We start from the raw sequence: 27,219 nt of genomic DNA on the forward strand, positions 1-27,219 counted from the left end.
TTTCTTTCAGTACTTTTTTTATTACAAAAGCAGACACATTTAATAAAATATGACAGTTTAATCAACTGAAACTTGAACAAAAACTTTAAGTTAGCATTTTAAATGCTGACTGCAACATTTGCAAAACTTTTACAAAGGTACTTAAAATGTCTGACACACGGACTTTTTGTAGTTCCAAATCGACCGTTAGGCCTAGTTCGGATAAAATTACACTATTAAAATGAACACTGAATGATTTGTTTTCTGAATCTTTACTATTTTGTTGTTCGCTAGAATACCATTTTGCGATTTCACACTTAAGCAAATGTTTGAAAACTCCGGATCTCCTTCCTTCATGGTGGCTGACATTTTTTTGTGCCGCACGGCGCATGCGCAGAGCTGATTCAGTTCAGAGTGCGCGCGCACTCGGCGGAGGCAGTAGTGTGTCGGAGGGAACAGAAGCAGAGAGAACGCTTATTTTGTCTCCGGTAAACCAGTCTTCTCTCGTTCAATTACGTGCTGACATCAAAAGACACCGTTGGTTGTAAATGAAACCAAACTGAGTGGTTGGAGTGTATTTTCATACACAAATGGAGAAATGTTCGCTGAGTGTGTAATTGTGTAGCCACCACTGCAGACCGTTGTCGTTGTTAATTCATAGCATGCTCAGTTGCGTGAATGTGTCATGCACCGAAAATAAGAGATTTACAAGCCAGGAACGCCTCATGATGCAGTACGCAAGAAAAGAAAAGATTTACTGCCATTTTACTTTGTATTTGAGTAAAGTGAATAAATAAATGGTCTGTGGAAAATACATTTAATCCTGGGAACTGCATGCACAGGAGTTTTTGTGTTTACTCCCCCCGGCTGGCTACTTATTTGTCATGGCTGGCTAGTATGAGCCTTAGTGGAAAGCCCTGGGAATGCGTAAATGTCAAGTTCGACTTTAGATTTATGAACCCGAAAAAAATGTCGAAAAACCGGCGTTAAAAAAAAAAAATTCAACCGCACAAACTGCACTCACCCGGCCGGTGGACCGGAAACAGAACATTTTTTAATAATGGCCTCATCGCGTCTTTCACGCACCGCAGACACGGTCCAAAAATGTTCTTAGTGTGAAGTGGTGGTAGGGGGCGGGGCTTCCAGAGTGTTTCAGTGCTTTGAATATCGGAAAGTTCAAACAACCTCTTATTTTTCAAGAATGCACATGTTCCCAAAACAGGCGAACATTTATTATAATAGAACATGGCTGAAATCACTACCTGATGTTTTTTCCCAAACAGCATTAGTAGCAAGGGCAGGCCATTTTTTTTTTAAAGTAGTTGTCATAGTGTTGTGTAATGCATCAAATTAAAGAGCGTGAAGATCTGAATTGAGAACTTGTTTAATTTTGTAAATGTGTCTAAAAAAAACAAAAGTTATGAACATTTTGACTAGAAAAGCACTCGGAGAGCGCAGACCTCCGCCAAGCAGCTCATCTCGCAATGATAAAGAATCCTTTAAAAAAAATCCTGGATCCAGAAGGATTTTATAAAAATTTCCATTTCTGTCCGTTGCCCCGGTCGCAAACCACCAACCATTTTCCATTGGTTTAATTTTCCATTCATGAGAAAAAAACCTCAATCAGAAATTAACAGACCAAAAAGCCCAAAATAAAGAGATTTAGAATTTAGAGTATCAGGGTAAGAATTACAGATAAAGGCGGCTTCTTGCAGATCACAGTTCTGTACCTAGAAGGCTTAAAAGTAATCCGTCAGTGAAATTGGTTCATCCTTTGTGTTTAAACATAAAAGTCAGAATTTAGCAGGTATGTTCACTTTAAATCGTGGACACCAAGCACGACTAATGACGGTGGTGCTCGAATGCGCTGTGTATAAAAGGGTCAAACTTTTGTTAACCCTTTGGTGACTGACCCCTTGAAAATGGTTCCTCCAGGAACCATGACGTTTCAGTTGTCAAGACAACGGAAAAACTAAAATACAAATACAAGAGCATTTTGTTTTGTGCACAAGAGCATTGTGACGTATCTTTCTGTTTTTGTATTTTAGTTTTTCCATTGTCTTGACAACTGAAACGTCATCGTTCCTGGAGGAACCATTTTCAAGGGGTCAGTCACCAAAGGGTTAATTCTCTTCAAAACAGTATTACTGACATTTATACATCTCATTTTCTCTCCATGAAAAAAAAATTTAGGAAAATCAGTGATTTTTAAGAAGGATACAAAATTTTCCTCAGTGATCCGATCTTTCACGGGCAGTAGACGGCAAAGTGTTGAGCCGATTTTATTAGAAAAATCAAGTCAACATGAGAGATTCGACCATGAGGTGGGAATCACGAGTTTCAAGCTGATTGAACCAACAGTGGGCAAGCTGGAAGTAACAACAAAACGCATGCACCAGTGACGAATATTACTGAAAACCCAAGATGGCGGCACCGGTGAATTTAGTGTATTGCATCACACAACGTTAAAAATACGCTTAAAGTAAAAGCTCGTTACAACAGCGCACAAAATTAACACTATATTCTGTAAATATGTTATTTATTCTTCAATCAGCACTAGTTTTATGTAGATTAAACACTTTTAAACGTCTTCAAAAGGCCAAACGAAAACTGTTCTCCTATACGAACGTATGGGAGGTTCATCAGCGCAGCAGCGCGCTGTCAAGCTTAGCATTAGTAATCTGGCAGCCGTTGCTGACTATTGGCCAAGAAGTCAGCGTTGTGTGTGTGTGTGTGTGTGTGTGTTCATGGCCTGTCACTGTGGGTGCGGATTAGACTTCATTACTGTGAGATTAGGACACGGAGCTGTAGCTTCTCTCTCATTAAAAACCTCTCATCTGCTGGAGCATGAGCGGCAGGACGAGAGGAGTGGAACGAGGTGAAGTGAGATAAAGAGAGAGAGAAACAATAATGATGTATGGCTGTGTTAGCTGGTAGTTCTTGTTTTCATTGCAGAACATTTGTGTTGGTGTTTTAGGAAACCAGTCCACACCAGAGTGGGAAACAGGGACTTATCCCGAAGAATAGCTTGTCCAAATTAAGCCAACCTGCTGCTTAGAGTTTATGCATAATGCTTCTTGTGTGTGTGTGTTTTTTGTTTAAGTTTTTAGCGGACATGGAGGCCAACCCGCTGCTGAGGGACAGCGTGGAGTGCCAGCGCTTGGTCATGGAGGCGATGAAGTACCACCTGCTGCCCGAGCGCCGGCCGCTTCTGCAGAGCCCGAGGACACGGCCACGAAAGGCCACCGTCGGGACACTGTTCGCCGTCGGGGGCATGGATGCCACCAAGGGTAAACTATATTAGTTAGTAGTTTATAAATACAAACTGAATATCTGTAGATGATCACACTGTGCAAAAGCTAAATGTCAACACTGAGTCTAGATCAGGCACACAGGGGTCACCGTTTGCATTTTTATGAGCTACAACTTCAAAGTAAAAGGAAGGAGGGGCTAAACCACACCAGGCTACATATTTTAGAGACTTCAAATTAGGGGTCGACCGATAATCAGCCTGGCCGATATATCGGGCCGATATTCTGCATTTTTAGAGTTATCGGTATCGGCCATAATTTCCACCGATATACCGATAACATGCCTTTTTGCAGCCATTTCGTTCCTAACGCGACTGTCACTGCACGTCCTTTCCTGCACTCGCCTCTCTGAGTTCAAGAACACGGTCCCGCCCACCACAACATCTGATTTGTTTGGCACAAGAGATATAGCTAATCGACACGTGTAGTTAAACGCTGTGAACTGTTTCAAGGCGGCCGTACGGGCACTCGGGCAGAAGTGGCACAAGGGATACAGCCAATCAACACTTGTAGCTAAACGCTGTGAACTGTTTCAAGGCGGCCGTACGGGCACTCGGGCAGAAGCGGCACAAGGGATACAGCCAATCAACACGTGTAGCTAAACGCTGTGAACTGTTTCAAGGCGGCCGTATGGGCACTCGGGCAGAAGCAGATCCCACTTCAAGGTAAGGACACGCTGCTTTTGCTGCAATAAGTCACAAACGCACAAGTTGCAAAAGCACAACATCATTATATGTTTACATTCTTCATCTACTACTCGTTAAAATTGTCCATTTGCATCTGTGTAGCCAGGCAAACTTAGCTTACGGAAGGAAGCACTTGAATTAGCCTACAACCAACTAGTCTCGCTGAAACTACATGTAATGCTTCCTTCACTACAATACAATCCTCCTAAATTGGGAATATTAGGCTTGGGCATTAAAAGCATTAGAATGTAGATGGTTACTTGTTAAGTTGTTACATAATAGGGAGTGATAGCCTACTTTATGTTTGATTTTACTTTTTAAAAAATGCTGCAGGCAGCTCTCTACACTTGATTTGTTATTTAAAAACTACTTGAATTTGGTAAGTCTTACTTAGTTCTTAGTGTAAAAGAATCCAGAGTGTATTTTCATTTATTTTCCACTGAAAATGGTGAGCTGTAATATAGTAGAGAGTGGTTTTTTTTAAATTGGTAAATATTTATTTTATTATTATTTTATTTCTCATTTTATTCTAACTAATGTTTGACTTTATTGTACAAATGCTGCTGGCATCTCCCTGCACAAAATTTCATGTTCAATTTTACAATTAAACATCCATTTCATGGATATGAAGGTCTGTGTCAGTGTGTGCTATGTTTAATTTCATGTGAATTATAATGTTTACATTTATCGGTTGCACATATCGGTTATCGGCATCCCAATTCCATAATAATCGGTATCGGTATCGGCCCTGAAAAAAACATACCGGTCGATCCCTACTTCAAATAACCTTCATTAATGCTAAAAGGTTAATGAAAACTGCACTGCAATTTTTTTTCCAGGAGCAACAAGTATGGAGCAATACTGCGTGCGGCGGGATACGTGGCGACAGGTGGGCGTGCTGAGCGGGCGGAGACTGCAGTTCGGAGTGGCCGTCATCGACCAGCGCCTTTACGTGGTGGGCGGCCGTGATGGCCTCAAAACCCTCAACACGGTGGAGTGCTACAACCCACGCAGCAACACGTGGAGTGTCATGCCTCCCATGGCCACGCACCGCCACGGTCTGGGTGAGCCCCCGAACTCTGACCTTTCACTCTGGGTGGGGCTGTGTTATGAGAGGGTGGGGACATGAAGATGCAGGGTGTGTGGAGGTACAGGGGATTTTATTGTGTTAATGCATTAATACAGTATTATTAATATACAGTATATTTAATATGTGCTTGTATGCATACTCAGAGTGTGTGTGTGTGTGTGTGTGTGTGTGTGTGTGTGTGTGTGTGTAGGTGTAGCAGTATTGGAGGGCCCCATGTATGCAGTAGGAGGTCATGATGGTTGGAGTTATCTGAGCACAGTGGAGCGCTGGGATCCTCAGGCCAGACAGTGGAGCTTTGTCGCCTCTATGGCCACGCCCCGGAGCACAGTGGGCGTCGCCGTGCTTAACAGCAAGTGTGTGCTCACTATACACATCACAACACGTTATAATTTTTCTTTCTTACTTTTAATTGATGTCTGGCTCTCTCTCTCACTTTCTCTCTCTCTTGCTCACTTTCTCTCTTTCTCCCTCATTTCCTCTCTCACTTTCTTTCTCTCTCTCTCTCTCTCTCTTTATCATGCGCTCTCTCTCCCTCCCCTTCACTTTCTCTCTCTCTCACACTTTCTCTCACTTTCTCGCTCTCTCTCTCCCTCTTTTTCTCTCTGTCTCTCCCTCACTTTCTCACTCTCTTCCTTTCTCTCTCACTCTCACTCTCTCTGTCCTTCATGCCTTCCCTCACTTTCTGTCCCTCTCTCTGTCTGCGCTGCATGCTGGGAGTTTGGGTGTATGAGTGTGTGTTCTTTTTTGGGTATATTTCATTGCTTTTCGACGCTCTTTTTTGCCTTCTTGCATGAGAAGGTAAGAAAACATTACTTTTTTTAGTTTTCGACCATTAGAAAGTGACTGAGGAGTAGTTGGTCGGAGTTTGGTGGTGTGCTGGATGGAGCCCTTTCTCAGTGGGGGCTCGTCGTCCCTGTCAATCAGACACGGGGTCAGGATCGTGGCTGACCCGTGCTTTACTGTGGAGGATGTCCTGCTAGTTGTTGGTGAACAAGTGGGTCACAAAAATATTTCGTACGGATCGAGAATGAATAAAGCTGTTGTATTTTTTCTGAAAGAGGAGCGTTTGGTTTGCTCTTTGGTTGAAAGTGGTATTATTTTAGATGACAGGTTGGTGGTTGTTTCCCCGCTAGCTGTACCGTCCACCAGAGTAACCGTGTCGGGAGTGCCTTCTGTCATCCCAAATGAAGCGCTGGAGAGAGAGTTACAGCAGTTTGGGAAGTTTGCGAGCAGATTTAAAACTGTTCACCTTGGCTACAGAGATCTGAAGCTACAGCATGTTCAGTCTCTGTGGAGACAGGTGTACATGTTTCTCAACTCTCCGTCATTAGAGATCTCATTCAGGGTGAAATATGAAGAAGGGTATTACATGGTTTATGCTAGTTTGGGAAATATGAAGTGTTTTGAGTGTGGAGACATTGGATATAAGTGTTTTTTCTGCCTGCAGAAAAGCGGAGAGCGTGCCTGCGGGCAGAAACTCATGTTTAGACACTGAGGCCAGGGAGGGCAGCCCCTCTTGGGCTGGAACCGAGTTTCAGATTCACACTGGGGGGGGGACCTGTGGCAGAGGTACTGGGAGGTGTGGCTCAGTTGTGCACTGTGGAGACACCTGTGGCAGAGGCACCAGGAGGTGTGGCTCAGCCACATGCTGGAGGGGACACCTGTGGCGGAGGCACCGGGAGGTGTGGCTCAACTGTTTGCTGGGAGGGACACCTGTGGCGGAGGCACCGGGATGTGTGGCTCAACTGTTTGCTGGGAGGGACACCTGTGGCGGAGGCACCGGGATGTGTGGCTCAACTGTTCACTGGGAGGGACACCTGTGGCGGAGGCACCGGGATGTCTGGCTCAACTGTTTGCTGGGAGGGACACCTGTGGTGGAGGCACCGGGATGTGTGGCTCAGCTGTGTGCTAGGGGACAACTGCGGGGGAGGCACCGGGAGGTGTGGCTCAACTGTTTGCTGGGAGGGACACCTGTGGCGGAGGCACCGGGATGTGTGGCTCAACTGTTCGCTGGGAGGGACACCTGTGGCGGAGGCACCGGGATGTGTGGCTCAACTGTTTGCTGGGAGGGACACCTGTGGCAGAGGCACCGGGATGTGTGGCTCAGCTGTGTGCTAGGGGACAACTGCGGGGGAGGCACTGGGAGGTGTGGCTCAGCCGTGTGCTGGGGGACAAAAGCGGGGGAGGCACCGGGAGGTGTGGCTCAGCCGTGTGCTGGGGGACAACTGCGGGGGAGGCACCGGGAGGTGTGGCTCAGCCCTGCGCTGGGGGGGGACAACTGCGAGGGAGGCACCGGGAGGTGTGGCTCAGCCATGTGCTGGGAGGGACACCTGTGACGGAGGCATCAGGATGTGTGGCTCAGATGTGCGCTGGGAGGGACACCTGTGGCGGAGGCACTGGTAGGTGTGGCTCAGCCATGTGCTGGGAGGGACACCTGTGGCAGAGGCACCAGGAGGTGTGGCTAAGCCATGTGCTGGGGGGGACACCTGTGGCAGAGGCACTGGGATGTGTGGCTCAGCTGTGCGCTGGGAGGGACACATGTGGCGGAGGCACTGGGAGGTGTGGCTCAGCCGTGTGCTGTGGAGGCACTGGGAGGTGTGGCTCAGCCATGTGCTGAAGGGACACCTGTGGCAGAGGCACCGGGATGTGTGACTCAGCTGTGTGTTGGGGGGACACCTGTGGGGGAGGCACTGGTAGGTGTGGCTCAGCCATGTGCTGGGAGGACACCTGTGGTGGAGGCACCAGGATGTGTGGCTCAGCTGTGCGCTGGGAGGGACATTTGTGGCAGAGGCACCAGGAGGTGTGGCTCAGCTGTGTGCTGGGGGGACAACTGTGGCAGAGACACTGGGAGGTGTGGCTCAGCCATGTGCTGGAGGGGACACCTGTGGCGGAGGCACCGGGATGTGTGGCTCAGCTGTGCACTGGGAGGGACACTTCTGGCGGAGGCAGTGGGAGGTGTGGCTCAGCTGTGCACTGGGAGGGGCACCTGTGGTGGAGGCAGCGGGAGGTGTGGCTCAGTGGTGTGCTGGGGTGACAACTGCAGGGGTGGCACTGGGAGGTGTGGCTCAGCTGTGTGCTGGGGGCACAACTGTGGCGGAGGCACCAGGATGCTGCCACCATCGTGCTTCACTGTAGAAATGGTGTTCTTAGGGTTTTGGGAAGTGTTGGGTTTGTGCCACACATGGTTTTTCCCATGATGGTCAAAAAGTTCAATTTTAGTTTCATCTGACCAGAGAATCATCTTCCATGTATTTGGGGAGTCTGCTACATGCTGTTGGGCAAACTCCAAACGTGTTTTCTTATCTTTTTCTTTCAAGGATATACGCAGAGCCTTTATTTTTAAATAATTGTCTGTGTGGATAGTATCTCCATCCTTGACTCTTGTATGCTGCATAAATGGGAATTAAAAATATATATTTTTGAGAGTTAAAATCGACCACAAAGTTGGCATTCAAGCTGCCCCACTGAGCCAGCCAGCTTTGAGTGCGTTACGTCACAGCGGGAACCGGTTTTAAGGCCGAGGCCTTTGACAGCTATAGACCAAAATCATATAAATAAAAATTTATGGTGAAAGTAAGAAATACCGTTACCGACTTGCTCAACTAAGACTGATTTGACTTCATTGATTGTGAGTTGACGCTCATTAAAACAGGATGGGTGTTATAACTTATGCAGCATATGTGTACATACATGCATTTTCACTGATGAAACATAAAAGTCTCATTAAATAATCAGATGAACTGAGACACAATCACATTCTGAAGCAAATTAAATAATCTTATACCGGTAACTTAAACACACAATACACATTACATGTATTAATCTAAATGCAGGTAAACAATGCGTTGTTTTTGTTGTTTTATATCCAAATGAGAGTCGGAGCTTACCCGTCTGTGTTCTCGCTTCTTGTGGCCGATTGTTTTGAAACAATATGACTTTCAGTTGTTCATTTAGTTCTCCGTTCATTCGCTTCTTCCACGTAAGGGCGAGATGACAGCAATATCCATTGAAGAAATCAGACGGCTGCTCCACTCATTCTCCATTTTCTCCATACTGAGTACTCTGCCATTACTGCTCGGCTCAGGCAATTACTAAAACCCGTTACGGAACGTCACTGGTTTTAGCAACAACTGCAGGGAGGTTACTGTCCGAGCGATATGTCCCGTTCTGTCCCGGGTTTTACCAACAACCCTCGGCTCACACTCCGGGAGAACTGGTGCAACTGAACTTACTTTCCTTTAAAAAAAAAAAAATACAGGCTCATAGCAACGCTTCTCAACAGATCAGAGGTTTTGTACGAGTCTTCAGTAAAATGTGCAGAGCAGTGGAGAGACCACTTCGTAGGCGCCCAATGTGCCCGTGAACTTCTCGCAAAACGTGTCCAAATCTTTGCAGTTTGAACATTCTTGGGCCATGAATGCAACGTAAATCCACCTTCTGTCATGTTGCTGGCACATCTACATAGCATGGCGATAAATTGGCTCAAAATGGAGGATCGGAGTTGCAGTCAGCTCTGTGTTTTAGTATAGCAGAAATGGCGATGAGACCGATAGACTTCCTGCTGTGACGTTACGGACGTCAAAGTCATTCACTCAGACCGCTACCTATATGAATCACTTTAATCGTAAAAAATACTATATTAGATTTATCGTTAACGCTTAAAACTAATTCCTGTGCCATTCTTGAGGTCTCAAGGCATTTATAAACGAAAGTGAGGCCATGGTTTTGTGTATATGCTTTAAGCACTGGGTTTTTTCTGGCCACTATTCCATCAAGCCCCACTCTGTGGAGTGGTCCTATGGACAGATACTCGCATCTCCGATGTGGATCTTTGCAGCTCCTTCAGTGTCATCTTTGGTGTCTTTGTTGCATCTCTGATTGGTGGATGGCCTTCTCTTGCCAGGTTTGTAGTGGTGTCATATTCTTTCCATTTTGCTGTAATGGATTTAATGGTGCTCTGTGGGATATTCACAGTTTGGGATTTTTTTTATAACCCAACCCTGATCTATACTTCTTCACAACTTTGTCTCTGACCTGTTTGGAGGCTCCTTGGTTTTCATGTTGCTTGCTTAGTGGTGTTGCAGAGTCAGGGTCCTTCCAGAACAGGTTGAGTTATACCAACATCATGTGACCGATCATGTGACAATTTGATTGCACACAGGTGGATCTTAATCAACTAATTATGTGACTTATGGAGTGAATTGTTTGGACCAGCTCTTATTTATGGGTTTCATATGAAAGGGTTTTGAATACCTATGCACACTCCAGATTTCTGTTTTTTCATCTTAATTATTGTTTGAATGAATGAAAACAATTTGCACCTTTAAAGTGGTAGGCATGTTGTGTAAATCAAATGGTGCTAACCCCCCAAAAATCCATTTTAAATCCATCTTGTAATGCAACAAAACAGGACGAACACCAAGGGGGGATGAATACTTTTGCAAGACACTGTAAATGAGAGTAGGAACAGGCATAAAAGAGTTATGATCACTGAGCTTCGCAGGACAAAAATATCAGTGTTCTGTTTCTGTAGGAAAGCTCTGGTGACAATGTGGTGGACTGGAGGATGAGCTGGAATGGGCAGGTTTTTCTAAGTCATGGTACAAATCTCAGTGCAGGTGTTGCAATACTCTTTTCACAGAGTTTGAAACTTTTACACGTTTCCTTTAGTGAAATAGAGCATGTAATTATAGTGCAGGCCACAATTAAAAATACACCTTTTATATTTATAACTGTCTATGCTTTCAGTGGTGACTCAAACCGGGTTAATCTTTTTCAAAAGCTCAGCAATATTCTCAAACAGTATGACAGTAACTCAGTGATTATGCTCAGAGGGGACTGGAATTGTACGACACACTTTACAGTTGACAGGAATGGAGAGGAACCACACCTACAGTCAACTTCATCATTATCTGGCTTAGTGAAGGAACATGAGTTGACAGATGTGTGGAGAGATCTTCACCCAACAGGACAGCAGTGCACATAGGTTAAAGTGGTAAAGGGTTGAATAAGTGCTGCCAGACTTGACAGGATTTATCTCAGCAAACATTATAGAAATCATACAAAAACTCTGCTTATTCAACACAAATCTGGTTATTCAACACAAAGCTCATGGGTTCAGCATGCTCTGAGATGCATTCTAGTGCATTTCCTGGCACTTGCAGGCCTCCCTGAAAGTCACTCTTTTTTTTTTTTGGTAATTCATCATCATGGCTTGGCTTCGCGAACGAAGATCATGAAGGGTGTTGTCCAAGTCTGTTGCACGCCCGCTGATGGCTGGTGAGCCCGATTCTGGAGAGGCAGATCCAGTTGCAGCGGGTGCAGGTGAATGACTGGGTGGGTGTGGGAGTAGAGGGTATGAGCGTGGTTGTAGTAGTGGTAGTAGAGGGCACCTTGCTCTTCCTCTTTGACCTTTTGTCCTCCAGGTTGGCCTGTCTGGCACACTCGAAGGTCTTGACCGCACCGTGAATGGTGTTTCGCCAGCTCTTGTGGTCCGCAGCGTGTGAGGACCAGTCACGGGGATCAATATGGCAGTTGGTGAGGGAGCTTTTCAGGAGGTCTTTGTACTGCTTCTGGGGCGCCCCTCTCTTGCGCCACCCGGTTGATAGTTCACCTTAGAGAACAATTTTTGGCAGGCGGTGTTCCTCCATTCTGGACACATGTCCTGCCCACCTAAGTCTTGTCTTGAGCAACATGGCCTCGATGCTGGTAGCCTTGGCTTTCTGAAGGACCTCCATGTTGGTGACAAAGTCTTTCCAGTAGATGCCGAGGATGGAGCAGAGGCAACACTGATGGAAGAGTTCAAGGAGACGAAGGTGACGGTGATAGATGACCCACGACTCGGAGCCATACAGAACTGTGGTAAGGACGACGGCTCTGTGCACACTGATCCTTGTTTGTTTTGTGAAGTCTTTGTTTGACCAGACACGGTTGTGGAGCCTGCCGAAGGCACTGTTTGCTTCGACCAGTCTGCTGTCAATCTCCTTGTCAATCTTGGCATCTGAGGAGATAGTGCACCCGAGGTAAGTAAATTGCTGGACAGTTTTCAGCTCTGTCTGGTCAATGCTGATGTGAGGAGGATGATACTGCTCATTGGGTGCTGGTTGGTAAAGCACCTCCGTCTTCTTCAGGCTGACTTCCAGGCCAAAGTGTTGGGCTGCGGCTGTGAAACAGGTCATGATGTGCTGCATGGCTGGCTCAGTGTGGGCAACAAGAGCAGTGTCATCCGCAAATAGCAGCTCATGGATGAGCTTCTCCATTGTCTTGGTGCGGGCCGTCAGGTGCTTGAGATTAAAGAGGCTGCCGTCCGTGCGATATCAGATGTAGATGCCATCACTGTCCATGGTTTGGGTGGCCTGCTGCAGCATCATGCTGAAGAAGATGGAAAACAGCATCAGTGCAAGGACACAGCCTTGTTTGACGCCATTGGTGATAGGAAAGGCCTCAGAGAGCTCGCCATTAAGTCGTATTTGGCCAAGCTGGTTCTCGTGAAGCTGGGTGACCATATTCATGAATTTTGGAGGGCAACCAAGTTTCTCCAGGAGCGCCCAGAGTCCTGCCCTGCTCACTGTGTTGAAGGCTTTGGTCAGGTCAACAAAGGTCACATACAGGCTCTTATTCTGCTCATGGCATTTCTCCTGAAGTTGCCGGAGGACGAAAACCATGTCAGTCATGCCTCTGTTGGCTCTGAATCCACACTGGCTCTCTGGGAGGTGTTCGTCAGTGACTGACACAAGCAGTCTGTTAAGAAGAATTCTTGCCAGTATTTTGCCTGCGATGGAGAGCAGAGTTATTCCCCTGTAATTCGAGCAGTCTGACTTTTCTCCCTGTATTCTTGTACAGGGTGATGATGACCGTATCGTGCAGTTCATGGGGGAGTTTGCTCTACTCCCAACAGGAGGTGAGGAAGGAGTGGAGGCTAGAGTGGAGAGATGGCCCTCCATACTTCTAGATCTCTGTTGGGATACCATCTAACCCAGCTGCCTTTCCTGTCTTCAGCTGCTCTATGGCCTTTACTATCTCTTTCAGTGTGGGTGGTATGTCTAGCTCTACACAGCAAATTCAGAAGTGTTAAATTTTGGGAGTTAGTGAAATTTGAGCAAAAGTAGAGTTAATTTTACTCTGATAGAGTTAAATCCATTATCTTTGACTTCAGTTGATAAGTAGTTGGTGTGAAAATCGGGTGTAAAAACAAAGCGTCACTAAATCAAACCTGTCAGTGTAATTGTATAAATACTAACTCTGAACTTCTAACTCTCAACTCCGATCCTGGGTTTTACGCTTGAAGTGTTCCTGTCACCCCGCCCACTGCATAGACACACATCGATTGGCTGAAGCCAATTGCTCTGTCAAACATTACATTTAGATCCATTTTCAAATGTTTCAACTGCAAGATGGGTCAGAAATTATGGCACTGAGTATCAGATTGATTGATTTGTTTGTATGCACTGGAACATCCAATGACCTACCTGTATTCAACAAAATCTGTAACATAATATTACATGAACAGCGTGCTTTAATAATAGCCTCTACTGTTGATACACTTTATTTTGATGAACACTTTCATGCATACTGTATACAGGAACAAAGTAATGAACATGCTTTGATTTTTGTTGACCAGTTGGCTTACTTTAGACCATTTCAGAAGCAATATTCTAATGAGAGTGAAAGGACATATATTGTTCCATATTGTTACATTTTTTTAATGTGACTTCATTTTTTTTGGGTGCAAATGTTTAAAATAAATGTTTAATTGTAAAACACAAAATATGTCCACCTTTATTTCAGCAAACTTTAATTTGAAAATCATTTAGGAAGAGCTGTATTTACACCTTTTAATTGTTATGGGGCGAACACTTTTATAGTCAACAAATGATCCTCTGAGAGAGTTAATGTCTAACACTGCATATCAGTATTGAGAAAAACTAACACCGGATGTTGTTAATAAGTGTTAACTTTTAACTCCAAAAAGAGTGAAAAATGACACCAAATTAGTGTTAAGGTACCAACACTGCAAAAAGAGTTAAATTAACACTCATGGGGTGGACCCATATAGACACTTTTTAAAAGTGTTGAAATTAAATCTGACAGTGTTAATTTGGGTATGCGGATTTTGCTGTGTACTTTGGTGGGTTGCTGGGGGATGCAGTCAATTGCTGATGCCTGGACTGTGTGATTGGCGCTGAAGAGGTCCTTGTAATGCTCGACCAGTGGTTCAGAATGGATGTCCTGTCCATGAGGAGAGAACTGCCATCTGTGCTGCGTAGTGGGCTCTGGACTTGATAAGTGGGGCCATAGACTGCCTTCAGGGCTTCATAAAATCCCTTGTAGTCCCCCATGTCAGCACACTGCTGAGTCTTCTCTGCAAGGGTTGTCCACCACTTGTTCTTGATCTCACGAAGGGTGCGCTGGAGATTGCCGCATGAGAGATGGAAGGCTGCCTTCCTTGACGGACAGGTTGGCTGAGCTAGATGGGCTTGGTGAGCTGACCTTTTCTTTGCCAGTAATTCCTGGATCTCTTGGTTATTTTCATCGAACCAGTCCTGCTTCTTTCTGGAGGTGTAATCAAGTGTTTCTTTGGAAACTTGTAGGATGGAGGTCTTCAGATCTTCCCAAAGTTCCTCAGGGTCTGCGTCCTCTGGACAGCTATCTTCTTCAAGCTTGGTTTGCAAGCATGTCTGGAAGTTTACTTTCACTTCAGTTGACTGGAGGCTGCAGACTTTGAGTTTTTTTCTGGGGTATGTTCCTTTTCCTTGGCTTTGGCTTAAAATGTAGGTTCAGCCTGCATTGAACTAGATGGCGGTCTGTGTGGCACTCAGCACTGGGCATCACTCTGGTCTGTAAGACATCTTTTTGGTCTTGCTGCCGCACCAGGATGTAGTCTATGAGGTGCCAGTGTCTGGCGCGAGGATGCATCCACATTGTTTTGAGGCTGTTCTTTTGCTGGAAGATGGTGTTGGTGATGACACGCTGCTGCTCTGCACAGAACTCTAGCAGGAGACGACCGTTGTCATTACAGTTCCCAACACCATGTTTGCCTAGCACTCCCTTCCAGGATTCTGTATCTCGGCCTACCTGGGCATTGAAGTCACCAAGAATGATGATTTTTCTCACCTGCAGGCACCTGCAGCAGGACGCTGCGCAGATCAGAGTAGAGCTTGTCCTTGTCTGCTGGGTCTGCTTGGAGGGTTGGAACGTAAACGCTGATTAATGAGATGTTGATGTTACCTTGGAGAGGGAGGCGCATGGAGATGATGCGGTCTGAGTGACCTCTGGGCAGACCAGTGAGCTTGGAGGCAGTGGAGTCTCTGATCATGAAACCAATGCCTGAAAGGCGTTTCTCTGTCTGTGGTTTGCCAGACCAGTACAGGGTGTAACCAGCACCATGTTCCTTCAGGCTACCTTCTTCGGCAAAACGGATTTCACTGACTGCAGCGATGTTGATGTCGAGCCGCTTAAGTTCATGTGCAACAAGAGCAGTTCAAGTTCATCTCATCTCATCTCATTATCTCTAGCCGCTTTATCCTGTTCTACAGGGTCGCAGGCAAGCTGGAGCCTATCCCAGCTGACTACGGGCGAAAGGCGGGGTACACCCTGGACAAGTCACCAGGTCATCACAGGGCTGACACATAGACACAGACAACCATTCACACTCACATTCACACCTACGGTCAATTTAGAGTCACCAGTTAACCTAACCTGCATGTCTTTTGGACTGTGGGGGAAACCGGAGCACCCGGAGGAAATACACGGGGAGAACATGCAAACTCCACACAGAAAGGCCCTTGCCGGCCACGGGGCTCGAACCCGGACCCTCTTGCTGTGAGGCGACAGCGCTAACCACTACACCGCCGTGCCGCCCCAGTTCAAGTCAACTTTGTCAATAATGCCATATGTGCATGACATACAGAGAATTGAAATTGCATTTCCCTCTTATCCGCAGTGCAAACAGTAATAAACATGAAATATAAAATATAGGTACAAGATATAAACTATAAAAAGGAAAAAAGGGGGCGAGAAAAAAAACCCAGGGGGGGTTTACACACACAAGCTAAAGCTATCTAAGAAAAGACAAGACGGTGACAATCCAGAACGTGCAAATGTGGCAGTGTGAACAGAATTAACGGTATAAATTTAAATGTGATGAATGACAATATAAACAGAATGAACAACGTAAACGGGAACAGCAGTCTGACAGTATAGTAATTATCAGTATAAATATAAATAAATAAATGGCAGTATGAGCAGAATTTTCAGTGTAAGTATAAATATGGCAGATATGACAGTATAAACAGTGTAGCAGTGAAGTCTATCAAAGATTAAAGATGTATAAAGTGTAAAGTAGATCTGCATTCTGCGCGTTTGTTGTCGGCTGTGTCTAGCATGGTTCGGATGTTCCAGCATGCAAGTTTCAGTCTTTTCCCACTTTTATCGGTGCGTGAGGGACACCTTTTAACTGTTGCTGTTTGACCGCATTTGAAGACGCCTGTTGACCACGGTAAGCCAACTGGGTTTGAGGGAGATGAGCTTTGGTTAGGCCACCTTTTCTAGGCCCCTCCCTGTGTGGGGCAAGCAGTGCTGTCCCTGAAAAGGGCTGCTTGGTCATTCAAGGGTGCTGCCAGGAGAGGTTTTCATCCCCAGTTCAACGTCAGATGACCCCTGAGCCGCCTGCATGCAGGATTGGGACTGCGGCTTCCAGTGGCATCTTCCACCTGCCATTTCACCCCTTTCCCATCGCTACAAGGCTTGAAAGTGTTGGTGAAGGTGAGAGTGATATGACTTACTTTGGACTTCATTCCTTCAGGCCTGCGCAATGGAGCTTTAAGGTGGAGTGTAGTGTGCGCAGTACTGGCCCCACCCCTTACACCTGGGTTTGTCTGCCATGGCCCAGCAAGCTGGGATGATGACATTGAGGTCCATGGGTCATAGGTTTTACAGAGTTCCTTCTCCTTGCTGTCATCGCCTTTGTGTCCATTGGGCTGATCTAGCAGCCTCCTCCGCACACTCAGCCGAAGCCAGTCTTCACTATTTTACCCATAGCTGGGGGTCTGTTCGTGGGCATCAGGGCATGTCCACACACCGGTGGGCCTGGCATGCCGCACGTCTGGGGGCAGACCACCTCCGAGTCCCCTGCAGTTTAACCTGAGGCTGCAAGGTGCTCAGTATCCATGTGTTGCCACGAGGAGGCACTGCCTAGGGCTTCCTCACTGAGAAGCTATGTACTGGCAGGAGAGACTTATGCACACGGCTCTCTCTTCGCAGGGCTAGCCAGCGGTGGGGGCTGAAAGCAGAAGGTGACAAGCACACATTGCACCCACACACCACACTAGACGCATTGGTGAACCATTTGACACACTTTGGTAATTTGACACACTTTTGGTAATTATTAATAGGCATATTAGATGAAAATTTAAAGTCCATTGAAATTGCTTGAAACTACTCTGATTTAATTCGTAATTGAATGCAGAACAACTTACTGTTTACAGAATTAAAATATGTGTATTCGTTCATGAGGTATTACAAATCAAAGATTGAAAAAACGGCTTCATTTTTAGAAAACTGTAATATTCTGATGGGCCTCATTAACCAATGAGATCAAATGTTTTTCTTAATAACTTTTCTATTTTTCAAGACATTTACATGGAAATTGGCAGGCACATAGATGGTTGTATACTGAATACAAAATTTTTTAAATTAGTAAAAACCAATGAAGCAAAGTAGTATTTAATTAGTATAAATTATGCTAATTAGGTAAAACAAGTTAAATGGGTACACTCAGTAAAAAGTAATAAATTATTTCTAATGCCCTCTTTGTGCTCTGTAGGCCTTTATTTCTCAAAAGTAGGGGCCTACTAGTGTTTATATGAAAGAATATAAATGATTCTTATTTCAGTTAATATTCACAGCTTTCAAGGTGAACCTCAAAAAAACTGTGTGAGCCCCATCCAATAAACAATTCCAATTAATTGAACTGAAATGGACACTCATATTTCTGACTTCCAGTTTTTTAAAAAATATCATTCCGGCCACGAAGATATCAATATTTTTCATCAAAACAACTACAGTTATATTCTAAAATAGTTATTTATTTACAGGAATCGATCTTATTTGAAAAACTAAGTAGGTAAAGCTATTCACTTCAAAGTCTCCTGTGAATCATAACGTCAATACTAGCATACAGAAAATTTTGCTGAATACTTCATCTACTGTAGAGAATATCCCTGTAGGCATTATCTGATTGATCTTCACGAGTAATCCAGTCAGAAACCGATCAGAAGAGAGAGAGCCTGGCCGCTTTCCTGTGATTCAAAAAGCACCGGCAGTTTCCCGACGTCGAGTGAGCAGAGTTTTTACTCTGTTGTACCAACTTCAACCTGCCGTTATTCCCAAAGTACTGAACAGAGCTTAACCAGATACATTTACTTGGAAAGCAGAAATTACAAGCTTTTTAATGATCATATTCATGATAGAAACTATTCAAGAGTTAAGCAATGACAGATTGGGAAACTTAGATGAGCGTCAGCATGGACAGTTTTCACAGCACGGCCAGCGAGCATCTGATATGCTTATTATTAATGATGGGGTTTTTTTGCCAGAAGTTGTTGTGATGACTTATTATAATTAACATTCAACTATATTGGTGACATATATTTATGGAAGAGGAATAAAACAACCATTTGATGTTCACCAAGTGTCAGCTTTATTTTCAGCTTCAGCCATTCAATTACAATACATGACTATCCAGATCTAATTTGGGGACCGGCACATATTGCATGCATGGCGCATGAGCGCCTCTTAACACGGATGGCACTTTACCGTGAACACAGCGTAAGAAAGGATGTAAACCAGACTAGCATGATCAGTGACAGTCTCCACATGGAACTACTTGGGCAGCTATGCACTGGGCGCTTATGTGGACAGGGAGTGGAGTATGTCTGAATGTAAAACATTTGCATGGTGGCGCGCCATCCCCGCCGCATGGGGATAATGAGAAAGTTAAACAAAAGGCTACATTTTCAAGATTGGCAAGTCTTTTAATTAGTGTAGCGGCAACTTTTACAGGCATATCGGCAATACTGTGGGCGTAGCGATAAGAAAACACTGGGTAGCAGCCTGATATGCTGAAAAGGCCTCAGAACCCTGGATCAGGGTCGGTTGACCCTGTTTTCATGACCAAAGGTTTAGCAGCAGCTCAGTTGAAAATAGAATTTTCTTATTATAAAATGATCTTGTGTCCAAATGAATTTATTGAAAGGTGGGGACAAGGAGATGTGTTATGTCGTGTGTCTGATGACGTTTTACGGTTGTCTTTTTACGGTTGTTTTTTTACACTCCACAATGGACTGTCAATTGTGGAGCAAGAATGTCTGTATATACACTGTTAATTTGAAGTTTACCAAACTGTGGTTGGTTTGTTCATTTATTTATTTTTTGTTTGTCTGTGTAATTGTTTTCCTATTTATTTATTTATTTGATGACTTGAAATGGTGTTTCAGCTAAAGTTGTTGTGTTAATAAACACTCATTGAAGGTCTCTCTCTCTCTCTCTCTCTCTCTCTCCCCCCCCTCTCCCTCACTTTCTCTCTCTTCAGGCTGTACGCAGTAGGAGGGAGAGACGGCAGCTCGTGTCTGAAGTCAGTCGAGTGTTTCGATCCTCACACTAATAAATGGAGTGCGTGCGCTCCCATGGCCAAGCGCAGAGGTGGCGTCGGCGTGGCAACCTGGAATGGCTTCCTCTATGCCATCGGCGGCCATGACGCCCCAGCGTCCAGCCTCGCGTCCCGGCTGTCTGACTGCGTCGAGAGGTGAGGGGTCAAATGTCACACGGGCGGTTGCATTCTTATTTCTTTCATCATGTTAGGAAGCACCTGCATGCATGTGTTATATACTAATAGAAGTGTATTCAGCGGCTTGCACAGGGTTTTGTGTTATATTTCACACTTTTCTGTGGGTTTAATAAAACACAGTCCTAAAAAAAACATTTTTAATATTCCACACCATGTTTCCTGGAACTTTGTTTCCACATACGTATTGTTCTGTGTTTGCTATATAAAGTGTATGAGCTGTACTGGAAATGGTGTTGAAATGGTCTTCCTGTGGTGTGTGTGTGATGAATGAATCAGGGTGTCTTTCTGACTCATGATAAAGTGACCTGTCTGTCTCCTGTTTGTGCGTGAGAGAGAGAGAGAGAGAGAGAGAGAGGAGATCAGGACATGGTGTTGCAATATTATTATTAATGTGATCTAATTATGCCTTCATGTATTTTGCATCACTCTTCTACACGAGTCAACATTCAGAAATAATTGTTTTATCCTCTGTAAATATTACATCTAATGAAATATTCAACTAAATCCAACATAATGCAGGGCTAATTCATGACAAATTATGCATCTTGCTCCTGTTTGGTCTTTGACATGTGACACTAACAGAAAGTGTGAGTTAAAAGGTCTCGTCTCGTCTCGTCTTCTTCCGCTTATCCGGGACCGGGTCGCGGAGGCAGCAGTCTAAGCATGGAAGCCCAAACTTCCCTTTCCCCAGACACCTCGGCCAGCTCCTCGGGAAGAACACCGAGGCGTTCCCAGGCCAGCCGAGAGACATAGTCCCTCCAGCGTGTCCTGGGTCTTCCCCGGGGCCTCCTCCCGGGGGGACATGCCTGGAACACCTCCCCAGGGAGGCGTCCAGGAGGCATCCGAAAAAGATGCCCGAGCCACCTCAGCTGATTCCTCTCGATGTGGAGGACCAGCGGCTGTACTCCGAGCTCCTCCCGAGTGACTGTGCTTCTCACCCTATCTCTAAGGGAGCGCCCAGCCACCCTGCGAAGGAAACTCATTTCAGCCGCTTGTATCCACGATCTTGTTCTTTCGGTCATTACCCAAAGCTCATGACCATAGGTGAGAGTCGGAACGTAGATCGACCGGTAAATTGAGAGCTTCGCCTTTTGGCTCAGCTCCTTCTTCACCACGACGGACCGGTAAAGCGACCGCATCACTGCGGAGGCTGCACCGATCCGCCTGTCGATCTCACGCTCCATCCTTCCCTCACTCGTGAACAAGATCCCGAGATACTTAAACTCCTCCACTTGAGGCAGGACTTCTCCACCAACCTGGAGAGGGCAAGCCACCCTTTTCCGGTCGAGAACCATGGCCTCGGACTTGGAGGTGCTGATTCTCATCCCAGCTGCTTCACACTCGACTGCAAACCACCCCAGTGCATGCTGAAGGTCCTGGTTTGAAGAAGCCAACAGGACAACATCATCCGCAAAAAGCAGAGACGAAATCCTGTGGTTCCCAAACAGGATTCCTTCCGGCCCCTGGCTGCGCCTAGAAATTCTGTCCATAAAAATTATGAACAGAACCGGTGACAAAGGGCAGCCCTGCCGGAGTCCAACATGCACTGGGAACAGGTCTGACTTACTGCCGGCAATGCGAACCAGACTCCTGCTCCGTTCGTACAGGGACCAGACAGCCCTTAGCAAGTTAGCATGTTTAATACAGACCTGGAAACATTCTGAAACTTTACACACCGCACCTTTTAACTCTCTTGCTAAGAGTTAAAAGGTGCGGTGTGTAAAGTTTCAGAATGTTTCCAGGTCTGTATTAAACATATTTTAAAGACCTCAGAATATATTAATGATTGCACCAAATGCAATTAGTTTCAATCCTTTCGGACTTCTTTTGACAGCTTTCTTTCCAGCTTGGAAATTAGCTCCGCCCCTACCTGTATTAAAGCCACTCTTTATTTAAAAGGCAGCTCATGTTTAGAAATCTCTGAACTGATCAGAATTCTTTCATTTGCAGTCAGTAGTTAGGCCATGACACTAGATGGGGAGAAAAGTATTGGAAACTTGATCAAATTCACGTTAGTTTCCATCTAATTTTATTTCTGGTGTAACTGAAGTTCCGCCCCTTTTGCAGGTACGATCCAAAGACGGACACGTGGACTGCCGTGGCCCCGATGAGCGTCAGTAGGGACGCCGTGGGGGTGTGTTTACTCGGGGACCGCCTGTATGCTGTGGGAGGGTACGACGGCCAGGTCTACCTGAACACAGTGGAAGCATACGACCCCCAGACCAACGAGTGGACTCAGGTCTCTCTCTCTCTCTGACTCTTTTTGTATCTGTGTGAGATTTAGAAGAAGACGCATTATTTCTGATGAAGATATATTAAAAACAAACTGTGTGAGGAAGAATGATATGAGCTCTGTTTTTGAAATGGGTATTAGTTTTATTAGTTAGTTAATGTTAGACTGGTGTTTAATTTCAGTATCACTGAACATTATATATACACAAGTGTAGTAGATCTGTGTGTGTGTGTGTGTGCGCGTGTGTGCATGCGCGCGTGTGAGTGAGATGTTAGCCTGTCAGGCGCTGTCAGCGTTCATTGTCAGCTCTGATCTGACTTGTACTTCACACAAAACCATGCGCGTGTGTGCGTGCATGAGATGAATTGGCTCGACATTAACAGTGTCACCTTTCTGTAATTGCATCAGCACCGTGGTTGCAGAGTGAAAATGCAAATTGTGGACTGAAAAAAAAAAACATTCACACACACTCTCACACTTCATACATTTTGTATGCTTGTACCCTGAGACTTGATAATAAAGAGTGAAAATTTCGCCTCATTCGTGTTTCAGCCTGTTTACGCTAACACTAATTTGTCTGTTTACTGCAGTGCTGAGTATCTAGTTGCAGATGTGACTAGGAAAATGAAGAAAAGTTATATAAATAAATACAATTGATTGAAATAAAATATACAACCCCGATTCCAAAAAAGTTGGGACAAAGTACAAATTGTAAATAAAAATGGAATGCAATAATATACAAATCTCAAAAACTGCTACTGTATTCACAATAGAACATAGACAACATATCAAATGTCGAAAGTGAGACATTTTGAAATTTCATGCTAAATATTGGCTCATTTGAAATTTCATGACAGCAACACATCTCAAAAAAGTTGGGACAGGGGCAATAAGAGGCTGGAAAAGTTAAAGGTACAAAAAAGGAACAGCTGGAGGACCAAATTGCAACTCATTAGGTCAATTGGCAATAGGTCATTAACATGACTGGGTATAAAAAGAGCATCTTGGAGTGGCAGCGGCTCTCAGAAGTAAAGATGGGAAGAGGATCACCAACCCCCCTAATTCTGCGCCGACAAATAGTGGAGCAATATCAGAAAGGAGTTCGACAGTGTAAAATTGCAAAGAGTTTGAACATATCATCATCTACAGTGCATAATATCATCAAAAGATTCAGAGAATCTGGAAGAATCTCTGTGCATAAGGGTCAAGGCCGGAAAACCATACTGGGTGCCTGTGATCTTCGGGCCCTTAGACGGCACTGCATCACATACAGGCATGCTTCTGTATGCTTGGAAATCACAAAATGGGCTCAGGAATATTTCCAGAGAACATTATCTGTGAACACAATTCACCGTGCCATCCGCCGTTGCCAGCTAAAACTCTATAGTTCAAAGAAGAAGCCGTATCTAAACATGATCCAGAAGCGCGGACGTCTTCTCTGGGCCAAGGCTCATTTAAAATGGACTGTGGCAAAGTGGAAAACTGTTCTGTGGTCAGACGAATCAAAATTTGAAGTTCTTTATGGAAATCAGGGACGACGTGTCATTCAGACTAAAGAGGAGAAGGACGACCCAAGTTGTTATCAGCGCTGAGTTCAGAAGCCTGCATCTCTGATGGTATGGGGTTGCATTAGTGCGTGTGGCATGGGCAGCTTACACATCTGGAAAGACACCATCAATGCTGAAAGGTATATCCAGGTTCTAGAGCAACATATGCTCCCATCCAGACGACGTCTCTTTCAGGGAAGACCTTGCATTTTCCAGCATGACAATGCCAAACCACATACTGCATCAATTACAGCATCATGGCTGTGTAGAAGAAGGGTCCAGGTACTGAACTGGCCAGCCTGCAGTCCAGATCTTTCACCCATAGAAAACATTTGGCGCATCATAAAATGGAAGATACGACAAAAAAGACCTAAGACAGTTGAGCAACTAGAATCCTACATTAGACAAGAATGGGTTAACATTCCTATCCCTAAACTTGAGCAACTTGTCTCCTCAGTCCCCAGACGTTTACAGACTGTTGTAAAGAGAAAAGGGGATGTCTCACAGTGGTAAACATGGCCTTTTCCCAACTTTTTTGAGATGTGGTGTTGTCATGAAATTTAAAATCACCTAATTTTTCTCTTTAAATGATACATTTTCTCAGTTTAAACATTTGATATGTCATCTATGTTCTATTCTGAATAAAATATAGAATTTTGAAACTTCCACATCATTGCATTCCGTTTTTATTTACAATTTGTACTTTGTCCCAACTTTTTTGGAATCGGGGTTGTAATTAAACAACTGAAATGTGTGTGTGTGTGTGTGTACTATAGGTGGCGCCGTTGTGCTTGGGCAGAGCCGGAGCCTGTGTGGTTGCTGTCAAGCTGTGATGCTCTGCTCCTGAGGACTGTTACCGTGGTGATTTTTGTACAGTAACCTTGTAGCTTTCTCATTGGACATGGAGGCAACGGAACGACTTGAACAAACACACACATTAATCTGGATCAGGAGGAGTGCTAAAGATTCATTGTGAGAACATCTCAGAGATGTGGGTGGGACACACACACACACACACACACACACACAGGTAAACCAGGATGTTCAATGTTCATTTCTTTCATTGAGCCACTGATGAGGATTTCCTCCTCATGTCTTGGGATCCTTTTTTTTCTTTCATCACTTATTTCTCATTCTGTGAGAAAACAAGGAGTGGTAGACTGAACAGTGGGATGAATGAGTGAGAGAAGGATGGATGAACGACAAGTAAGAGGACAAGAAAAAACTAGGAATGGAAGGGTGAACAAATAGGCAGATGGTTGGGTTAGAAAAAACAACAAGGAATAGGACGAATAGTTGGGAGATGGATGAATGAATGGATGAGGAGAAATAAGAAGTGCAAAAAGTGTTTGAATGAAAGGGATGGATGGCCTGTAGCAGGAATGTTATACGTCCTCTTTTCCTTTCCTTCTCTTATATTTTGTCGTTTCTTCTCCATTTTTTTCTGATTGATTATTTTGAGTCATGTGCCTTAATTTATGTGGCCTTGTTTATTTACTTTGCAATGAGAAATCTATGAAGTGTGTGTGTGTGTGTGTGTGTGTGTGTGTGTGTGTGTGTGTGTGTGTGTGTGTGTGTTCGTTCATGCAATGCAGAGGAAATTGGGGAATAGACATCAAGCCGAGGAAATTAAATGCTTGCCAGCAGAACATGTAGTGCAGACATGTGTGTGTGTGAGAAAGAGAGAGAGAGAGACATTCTAATTTTTAAGATTTTTTCCTCTTGCTCGTGGGCTTCAGTCTGTCAGCGTGTCTTACTCAGACTGTCAGCCATACTGCACGGAAGTCTCTAGAAACCAAGTTCACAACACCAGGGCAACCGCTGCAAGGCATTCTGGGCTGTGAATATTAAAAAGATGTGCTGCTCAGCTGACACACCGACAACCAGTGCTATTACTGCATTAACTACATGAATAAATAATGCTAACCAGTGAAACGTGGTCATATGTGTGCATTAGCTGTCAATCAAACCTGTGGGCTGTTCTGATTGGCTGTAAGATCAGGATTTCTTTCTTTCCTTTTCTTTTTTTTTTATTTAATTCCCCATCAGGGGATATAGGTTGTAACCAGACAGTCTCGCCTTACATGGATGAAAAGATGGAGGAATGACAAGCAAAGAATGAACACAGAGAGAGAGAGAGAGACAGAAAGTAATTTAGGAGAAGAAAACACATTCTGATAAATACAAGATGAAAGGCAGAAAATGGGGACAAAAATGGGGCTACTCTCTGAGGCGAGCTCAGAATGGAAGAAGCACGGTCTCATATCAGACTCGGATTCCTTTTGAATTTGATTGGCATGAGAGCAGCATGAGAAAACGATGATTACACACCCAGCAGATATGATATTATCGCTCACGATTACACACTCGCTGAATACTAAGAGGAGGAAAAAAAAACCCTGCATAAACAGATTCTCTGTTCAGAGAGAATGCTACAGGAGGAACAAAAACATGAGGGTGGAAATGAGGGTGCATTCAAGCGTTTCGGACAAACTTTTATTTCTAAAATATATGGACGGTGTAGCTCCATGCCCTTGTGTTGAAGCCAAAATTCCTTCACCATGTTGTCAAATTTGGAGCCAAAATCTGCACAGTAGAGATGAGTCTTTTAAAGTAAATAATTAAATATTTAAAATTAAATTATTAAATACAATATTTAAATTAAATTAAATAATCTTAATCTTCTGAAATTTATTTCACTTAATTCTTTTATCTTAACTGTTTAAGCACCAACCACCAAAGCCAGTTCCTTGTATGTGAGACCATGCTTGGCAATAAACTCAATTCTGAGTCAAAGTCAGATACGCCTCCTCCTTTGGTAGGCCCGCCCCCTTCTCCCAATACCATGGTCTAGCGCATCACCAAGGCTGTCAATCACTTCATTCCCAAGTGTATCCACGCCTTTGTATGATACAATAGAATAACATTTTAAATACAAAATGTGTAGATATCAGCATAGGGAAAACTCTTCAAATGAGACACTGGAGATGGAAACGCAGGTTGAGAAAAGTGACATGGAAAATAGGCTATTTTTTCATTAAAACACATGAGCATGGGCAGAGCTACACATTATCCTAGCCAGCCAGCAGGGGCGATAGACCTGTGGTGGCTTCACTTTTTAGAGACCTTACACCATCCAGGTTTTTTAGAGTCACTCATTTCCCAGCTTTTGCTAGGTGGCTATATCTAGCTTAGGCTAATCTAGTAAATATTTAGTGACGGGATTCAGGATGAAAAGTAAAAGCAGGTCCAACTATGACACATTGCAGACCAAGAGATCACAACTGGGTTGACGGGTTGACCCCTGAAATGTCGATCCATTTTTTATCCCCCGCTGGCCGAAAGTTCCAAAGGGGAATTGTGTCGTGGCAATTTCCATCCGTCCGTCCCGGGAAGGGTACTCACCTTCTAAAATCAACTCCTCTCACAATTTTTGGAGGAATTTCACAAAACTTGGCAAAAGGCATTGTTGTATGTCGGTAGTATGCATATTGTTATTTTGTTCAATTCGGTTGCATTTTACCAGAG

At 44.6% G+C, this 27,219-nt stretch overlaps 1 protein-coding gene across 7 annotated transcripts in view; it reads left to right on the forward strand.

The window, feature by feature from the left end:
* Nucleotides 1-25,626, forward strand: part of klhl5 (kelch-like family member 5) — a 132,444-nt gene extending 106,818 nt beyond the window's left edge. For 6 of the 7 annotated variants that reach the window (XM_060916701.1, XM_060916704.1, XM_060916703.1 and 3 more), the window contains exons 6-11: nucleotides 3,083-3,269; nucleotides 4,816-5,040; nucleotides 5,257-5,419; nucleotides 19,657-19,869; nucleotides 21,979-22,150; nucleotides 24,468-25,626. In XM_060916701.1, the coding sequence (XP_060772684.1) occupies nucleotides 3,083-3,269; nucleotides 4,816-5,040; nucleotides 5,257-5,419; nucleotides 19,657-19,869; nucleotides 21,979-22,150; nucleotides 24,468-24,524 (1,017 nt within the window). In that variant the 3' untranslated portion in view covers nucleotides 24,525-25,626. Of the gene's footprint in view, nucleotides 1-3,082; nucleotides 3,270-4,815; nucleotides 5,041-5,256; nucleotides 5,420-19,656; nucleotides 19,874-21,978; nucleotides 22,151-24,467 lie in introns of those variants that run through there. The other variant, XM_060916700.1, reaches the window with a different exon arrangement.
* Nucleotides 25,627-27,219: the final 1,593 nt, after the last annotated feature.

This window comes from Neoarius graeffei, chromosome 3 (assembly GCF_027579695.1).
Source record: "Neoarius graeffei isolate fNeoGra1 chromosome 3, fNeoGra1.pri, whole genome shotgun sequence".
In the NCBI taxonomy this organism is placed as follows: Eukaryota; Metazoa; Chordata; class Actinopteri; order Siluriformes; family Ariidae; genus Neoarius; species Neoarius graeffei.